Genomic DNA, 7,883 nt, shown 5'->3' on the forward strand with positions numbered 1-7,883 from the left:
TCCAGAGCTCTGAGGGAGAGGAGGCCCCTCCCACCACTGGGTAGAGACCGGACAGGGATTCCTAGAAAAGACGCAGTGGGAGCCTGTAAATGCTGAGCTGGGAAGTCTAATAAAGAGAGCCGGGAAGCCCCACCACCGTGAGCAGCGCAGAGAAGGAGCACGGAGCCTACCTAGAATCTGGAGTGGGGAAGTGCGGGCAGGAAACAAGTTGACATCCTTGAAGTTACAGATGGAGCAGTGATACCACCTCAGGATGAGAGACTCCCTTATCTTAGGAAGCATGGAGGGGGACAGCAGTCTATTTAGGCCTTCACTGGACTCCAAGGTCCAAGAACTTTGGATTCTGGTGAGCTCACATTTAGGGCAGAATCTCAGGTCTCTGCTGTGCTAGGAACAGTTAATTTTTCTTGGCCGCTCCCAGCTTTTCTGAGAGTCAGAGAGTGCCATTCCCGTTCTCTTTTTTCGACGGCATGGCTCAGCATTTGAGTACAGGAACAGCAGGTCCAGTGACCTTGACGGAGAGGCGTGGGGCAGCTGCCCAGCCAGGGCTGCATGAATGGACCTCGTGTGCAGCCTCGTGGCCAGGAAATTGGGAATCGGCTGGAGGCCCAGGCTCTGCATTCTGCTGTCGGGGGGACGAGCACCCGGTCAACTCCCACAGCCCTGGAGCCTGGGTGGCAGCTGCTCCCGTGCCCTTTATCCTGTGTGCGTAACCACCCCGGATATCCAGCCCACCTCATCCTGGCTGCATGGCTGGCCTCGCCCACACGTGCCCCCCTGGAAGTGACCGCCCCTGGCTGGACATGTCCATCGCAGGGACGTGCGGGATAAGGATAGGCGTGCTGGGGACCCAGTGAAGGCTGATGGGTGCTAAGGAAGGCCTAGAGTTCCAAGAGGCTGTGTCGCTGCTCTTCTCCCCCAGTGCCATGTGTGGCCCCTCTGGTGGCTGGTGTGGGGCGCTGCCCCCCACGAGGCCCACTGGCGCTCTCCACCCTCCCAGGTCCAGGACGCTGTGAAGTGCCGAGTGGTGGACCGCCAGGAGGAAGGCAACGGGGACTCGGGCGGCTCCTTCCAGAATGGCCACGCCCAGCTCATGGTAGGACTGGGGGCCCTGCCACCCCCCACAGGGGCCTCTGTCCCCCCACCCCCGGCCTCCATGCTCTCCCAGTGCCTCTGTGTTCCCCCAGGGCCTGGTTTACAGCTATGGTGAAAGCCCTGGGCCAGATGGAGACCTAGTATGGTCATGTCCATATCTGGCTGTGTGCCATCTCGTCACCCTGGGGTCACCCTGGCACCAGACTCCTGTGTGTGGCAAAGCCTTGACTTGCCACAGCACAGCCTGGTAGCCTTGGGTCCAGCAGTCCAGCCAGAAACCAGGGTAGCCTTGTCCCGTCTCCTCACCAGATCTCCCCTCACCTTCACTGGCAGCCTGCCTCGGCCCTGGCTCACAGGGCGGAAGGTGCAGGCCCTCCTCCGCCCCGGCCTTGTTCTGGCCCTGATCCGCTGTCCCCCGGGCAGCCAGTGCCAGGCCAGGCTGGGGCCTCTGCTCTGAGGAGTCCCCGCAGGCCCTTTCCTGGACCTCAGCATCTCTGTGTAGAAGGAAGCAGGTATTGGGGTACTGGACAGTGAGTGAAATTTTGGCACTTGGACACACAGCTTCTCTGACCCCTGATCTCAGGGAAGGCTCTGTTGATCTTCCAGACAGCTTGACACCTGCATTTGCAGGGAAGGACCCTCGGGTCAGGTTCTAGGTGGCCTCTAGATGGGCTCACAGTGTGGGGAGCACTTCCCCCCCACTGCTGCCCCGTGTGACCCTGCTGCAGTTGGACGGCTAGACACCAGCTGCTCCACAGGCCTTAGAGGATTGTGTGTTTTACACACACGCACACATACATGCAGCTCACTCGTACATGCAAAGGCATATTCAAGAGCTTGTGAACATGTAAGCCACATGGACACATCTTGTAATGCACATCACACACGTAGATGCTGGCCTGTAAAGGCGTGCTTACACACACCGGGACCACTGCACACCCTCACTGGTGAAGACACAGGTAGACATGCATTCATACACATGGAGTGAACCCACACACGCTTGCCTGTGAAGGCAAACCACATGTGGACACACCTGTGAAGGTGCTGAAACACCTGCACGCTTCGTGCAGAGACCCACGAAGGCACAGGTACACACACACACACACACACACACACACACACACACACACTGAATGCGACGGGAGCCCCTCCCCACACCTCCACACACAGGCTTTCTAGAACTCATAAGATTGCATGGGGTGTTGCCTCCTGGGTGTGCCATGGACACCTGCCTGCCTGCTCAACAGCACTCACGGGAATGCAGGGTCATGGCCCAGGTGTGCCGTGGACACGCATGTGCACGCTTGAGAGCACGTGTGTGAATGCAAGACTGTGGCCTGGCGGGCCGTGAACACTCACATACACACTCACGAGTTCTCATGTGAATGCAGGGGAGTGGCCTGGGTGTGCCGTGGACATGCATGTGCACGCTCGAGAGCACGTGTGTGGCTGCAGGGGTGTGGCCTGGTGGGCCATGGACACACACGTCCATGCTCACAAGCACTCATGCGCAGGCAGGACCGTGGTTTCCTGGCGGACCACGGACACAGCCATGTGGACTGCTTCGCGTTTGTGAGCACAGACACTGACACACACCCTGCTGTGGCCATGACTTTCGGGGCCCTGCCTCCCTGCAGGTGGCAGCCTCTCAGCCAGGGCCCCTGGCCTCACCCTCCCCACCGTCTCTGTCTTGCAGACTGACTTTGAGAAGGACGTGGATCTGGCCTGTAGATCAGGTGAGCACCTGACAGGTGAGAGCGAGGGGTGGCCAGGCTGGCCCACCCCCTTCTTCTCTTTACTGGGGCATTTGCATGTGTGTCGTCTGTCCCATTCCATGGCTATCTGTCACGAGGCCATGCCTGGCCCCAAGCCCCTCCCTGAGGCTGCAGGAGGTCTGCGGTACTGCTGCCCTTCCCCCTCCTCCCCTCCCCCTCCCCCTCCCCTTCCTCACCTGTGGGGGTGGAGGCCAGGCCAGTGGTGTAAGAGATCCTCACCCCACCAGCACCCACTTCCAGACTGTTCTCTGTCGCACACCCATGTCCTTTGTCACCTCATTTCTGCATGGTTGGTCTGAGCACGGGAAGAGCCAGTCCAGCAGTGGGAGCTGCAGGAAAGCAGAGGACAGGACTGGCTACCCATGTCCTAGGCTAGGACTGAGCTTCCTGGAAGCAAGAGCAATAAAAGGATTCAGCTGCAGGGTTAGGGGAAGCCCAGGTGTCAGCCCCGGGAGTGTCTGCTCCCTCCCACGTTGGGAGGAGGCCCTGGCCTGTCTGCTGGGTGGGGAGCTGAAGGGTCATCTCATCCACAGGAAGGGGCTGGGGTGGCCCCAGGCAGAGCTCCGCGGTGCTCAGGTGGTCCGGGGAGGCCGCCTGGGGGGGTCACCTCAGGGTGGGTGGACTCTTCCCGCCACTGTGTCCCGTTGGGCCTCGTGGGGCCCTCCTTATAGTGGCCTGGAGCCTGTGTGCTGCGTGGAGTGGGCAGTGGTGTGGAGCGGGCAGGTGGTGTGGCGGCTGTGCCGGGGGCCCCTGTGGGGGGGGGGAGCACGACAGGAGATGGAGCCCAGGCCTGCGGGTGTGCACCACCTGAGGCCCAGTGCCCCTCAGGGTCGGGGTGCAGGGGTAATGGGAGAGGGCCGTGGGAAGGGGCAGGCAGAGGCCGGTGTTGCCATCCCGAGGGTGGGGGAGAGCAGGGGCCTGCGGTGGGCTGAGGAGCTGCAGGGTGGCAGGAAGGCCATGCGGGCAGCTGCTGACCAGATGAAGAAGGTCACTGGTGGGCCTCAGGGCCAGGCAGAGGAGCTGCTCGAGAACGGCTCTCTAGAACGTGGAGCCACGGAGTGAAGGAAGCACACAGAGTTCCTGCCTGGTACCCGGCCGGGCTGGGCGGCGTCAGCTCTCTGCCGGCCACAGGAAGCACGTGTGGGGGGGGTAGCAGGAATCCAGGTCACCTGGGGGGAGGACAGCACCGTCTGGGACTGGGGGACCTCAGAGCCACGCATGAGCCGGGCACAGGCTCTTGGCCGGCAGAGTAACTTGCCAGGTGTAGGACCTGAGTGTCCCTGACAGCTGTGCACCCCTCCAACCCACACTCAGAGCAGGCAGGGCCTCCCCTAGACGGCCCCTCCGCTGGCTGTGAGAGCCCAGCCTGCAGGGCTGGTAGGTGTCACCCGCAGGCCAGCGGGAGGGGGGGGAGAGGGAGGGAGGGCGGGACAGCCGCCTGCCCCCAGGGGAGGCAGGCCGAGAAGCTCCTGGAGGGAGGACCCAGCACCTGGTGCAGGACGGGTGTCAGGGTGGGAGCTCGGCAGGGACCCAGCGTGGCAGCCCGGCCTTGACCCCTCCACCGGTGTGTGCCGCCCTCAGTGCTGAACAAGGACATAGCAGCCTGCCGCACGGCCACCATCACAGGCACGCTCAAGCGGCCGTCGCTGCCCGAGGAGGAGAAGATGAAGCTGGCCAAGGGGCCGCCGCCCACCTTCAACAGCCTGCCAGCCAACGTCTCCAAGCTGCACCTGCACGGCTCGCCCCACTACCCCGGACAGCCGCTGCCTGACTTCCCCCACCACTCGCTGACCCTCAAGAAGGACAAGGCGCCCAAGTCCTCCTTCGTCGGCGACGGGGATATCTTCAAGAAACTGGACTCGGAGCTCAGCCGGGCCCAGGAGAAGGCTCTGGACACGAGCTACGTGATCCTGCCCACGGCCACGGCCACGCTGCGGCCCAAGCCCAAGGAGGAGCCCAAGTACAGCATCAACATTGACCAGATGCCCCAGACACGGCTCATCCACCTAAGCATGGCGCCCGACGCCGGCTTCCCCACCCACAGCCCCCCCTCCAGAGAGCCACCGGGCAGCGGGCCCCCCGAGGTGCCGCCTGTCCAGCCCCCGCCACCCCCACCCCCACCACCCCCACCCCCCCAGCAGCCCCTGCCCCCACCACCCACCCTGGAGCCAGCGCCCTCCAGCCTGGGGGACACAGGAGAGCCAGCCGCCCACCCAGGACCCAGCTCTGGGGCTGGAACCAAGAATGAGAATGTCGCCACCTTGTCTGTGAGCTCCCTGGAGGTGAGGGGTCTGGAACAGGGCACAGACAGGGGTCGGGAGGTAAGGGAGCCGGGACTGGGTGCAGACGGAAGCCAGGCCACCCCTGCGCATGGCAGATGTGAGGGTCAGAGTGACAAGGAGAGAGGCAGCCAGCATCGGGCGGCCCTTGGGTCTGGCCTCGGCCTGTGGCCGGGGTCCTGGCCAGGGTCTGGCCTCAGCCTTTGTTGCTTAGCCTGGCAGCTGTGCACTTAGACAGCCAGCAGAGCTGTGGGCTAAGCTGTCTCTGCTTAGCCCACAAGACATGGGACCAGGCTGCGGGGACCAAATCCTCAGGCCCTGGCTCAGGATGGCTCCACGGCCCAGCTCTGGGCTTCTGGCAGTACAGCCATGCCCCACATTCTTTGCTGGCTGGGCTCTGCCACATGGCCCAGGTGCAGGCCCTTGCCTGTGGGTGGCATGCTCTGGCTGGCCGTGGAGCGTGGTATGCAGGCCCCACATGAGAGACAGATAGACCCCTGGCACGGGCACTGGCCTGCCTGGGGAGATGCCATGGGCAGGCTCAGCAGGCCCGGTGGTGCCCGGGAACAGCAGCCGGGGCCCTCTGGTGCCTCTCAAGCCCATGTCCAGGTTTCCCTTTATCAGGGGAGGAGTTTGGGGGAGCCTCAACCTGTGACACAAACCCTTCTCCCCACAGAGGCGAAAGTCGCGGTATGCAGAGCTGGACTTCGAGGTGGGTGCCATGGTTACCTCCCCAGAACACGAGGTCCGCCCCCAACCTCCTCGGGCAGGCGCGGAGGTGGGGGGGCTTGAGGCCCAGGGGCAGCTGCAGGGGGGGGCAGGGGCGGGTCAGCCCCTCTTCTCAGGCCATGTCCCTGCCCACAGAAAATCATGCACACACGTAAACGGCACCAGGACCTGTTCCAGGACCTGAACCGCAAGCTGCAGCACTCAGCCGAGAAGGACAAGGAGGCCCTGGGCCAGGACAGCAAGGTCTGCAGGCGGGCGGGTGGTCAGGTGGGTGGAGTCGATGAGGGGTGACCCTTCCCCAGTGCTCCTTCCTGTCACCCTGCCACTCCTTGTCCAGGGTGGGGCAGCTGCCAGCAGACAGCCTCCCAGATGCCCTTACCCAGAGCCCAAGTGCCTAGTCAGGCCCCACAGCCCTCTCTCTGAGCCCCCTCTCCTCTCCTCGGCCTCTCCTGTCCACGCTGCCTCCCCACCCCGCCTGCACCACCGCAGCCAGAAAAGCAGCAGACCCCCAACAAGCGGGCCTGGGAGAGCCTCCGGAAGCCACACGGGACGCCCGCCTGGGTGAAGAAGGAGCTGGAGCCCCTGCCCCCGTCACCGCTGGAACTGCGGAGTGTGGAGTGGGAGAAGGCCGGGGCCACCATCCCACTGGTGGGCCAGGACATCATTGACCTCCAGACCGAGGTCTGAGCCGGAGGCGGCGGCCCGAGCCGGGCCAGAAGGGATGCTGCTCTGCCCGCGCCAGCCACCAGGTGGGCCAGACTCACCTACAGCCACAGCCAGGCCTGCGCCCAGCAGCAGGAGGTGGCCAGGCAGAGGGCCACGGCGCGGGGACCAGAGCCAGAAGCAGGACAGGAGCAGCCTGGCCCGGCCGGCACCGGGGTCCAGAGGCTGGAAGGTGCCTCGGACTCTGCCCTCCTTGGGCAAGCCCCAGCGGACGGACGGGCAGACGGGCGGGCGGGCGGGCGGGCGGGCAGCTGTGGACACAGGCAGCCCCGTGGGGCCAGCCTTCGTAGGTGCCTGCCTCGGCCACCGCTGCAGAGGACTGCCTGTGGCCTGCCAGCCTGGCTCCGTTTTTTAGCCACCCCTACCCTCGGGAAGCAGCCAGACCCCCCCCTCCCTTCCAGGGCCCTGGGCTCCTCCCATCCCAGGGGCAGAATCCGCCCCGGGCCCCGGCAGGACGAAGCCTGCTCTGGGTAGAAGCAGGGTGGGGAATCTATTTTTTCTCTCCTTTTCTTTTCTTCAATAAAAAGAACTAAAAACCCAGATGTCTGTGTGTGGCCTTCCTCTGCGGCGTCGTGCCCCTTCCCCAAGGCACAGGGACAGACCCTCTGCCCTGGGCCCCAAGTCTCCTGGTCCTTTCCCGGAGTCCTCAGTGCTGGAGCCTGACCTCCCTCCGTCCTCAGCAGGCTGCAGTGGATGTGCCAACCATCAGACTTATTTGGAAAACAAAACCAAGACCAATCTGACATGGTGAAAGGAAATGGAGGAGGAGGCAGGGCTTTTTGGTGCTTCTCTCCATGCCTCCAGCAGGGGGCAGCCTGAGCTTCTCAAAGAGCCTGGCTGGGTGAGCTGTGCGATTAGAGGCTGGGCGGCTGAGGTGTTCACAAGGTGTGTGTGTGTGTGTGTGTGTGTGTGTGTGTGTGTGTGTGTGTGTGAACATGTGTGTGAACATGTGTGTTTGTGCATGTTTCTACGTGTGTGTGCATGCTGTGAGCATGTGCGTTTGTATGCGCACATGTGTGTGCATGGGTTAGTATGTGTGTGCATGTATTTGTGTGTGCATGCCGGGCTGTCACCCTGAGACCCCTGGGACAGCGGATCCCACACCACACCCCGTGGGTTGGGTCCTAATTCCCGAAGCCCTGAGGAGAGAGTTGTGCAGAGTCCCCAACACCCAAGCGTGTCATCCAAAACAAACGCCAGGGTGAGCAGAAAGAGGGTGCCCTGGGGGTGCTAACTGGTTCACACCCTCTGCCAGGGGCTCCCATCCTGTGAGTTCACTGTG

General features: G+C 63.3%; 1 protein-coding gene across 3 annotated transcripts in view; it reads left to right on the forward strand.

Moving 5' to 3' along the window:
* Positions 1-7,141, forward strand: part of Adgrb1 (adhesion G protein-coupled receptor B1) — a 66,743-nt gene extending 59,602 nt beyond the window's left edge. For 2 of the 3 annotated variants that reach the window (XM_090339483.1, XM_090339481.1), the window contains 6 exons: positions 1,001-1,096; positions 2,792-2,846; positions 4,452-5,152; positions 5,826-5,861; positions 6,014-6,121; positions 6,368-7,141. In XM_090339483.1, the coding sequence (XP_090195609.1) occupies positions 1,001-1,096; positions 2,792-2,846; positions 4,452-5,152; positions 5,826-5,861; positions 6,014-6,121; positions 6,368-6,565 (1,194 nt within the window). In that variant the 3' untranslated portion in view covers positions 6,566-7,141. The remainder of the gene's footprint in view (positions 1-1,000; positions 1,097-2,791; positions 2,847-4,451; positions 5,153-5,825; positions 5,862-6,013; positions 6,122-6,367) is intronic. The other variant, XM_090339484.1, reaches the window with a different exon arrangement.
* The last annotated feature ends 742 nt before the right edge of the window (positions 7,142-7,883 follow it).

This window comes from Megascapheus bottae, chromosome 9, assembly GCF_031878675.1.
Source record: "Megascapheus bottae isolate mThoBot1 chromosome 9, mThoBot2.hap1, whole genome shotgun sequence".
NCBI classification, from domain to species: domain Eukaryota; kingdom Metazoa; phylum Chordata; class Mammalia; order Rodentia; family Geomyidae; genus Megascapheus; species Megascapheus bottae.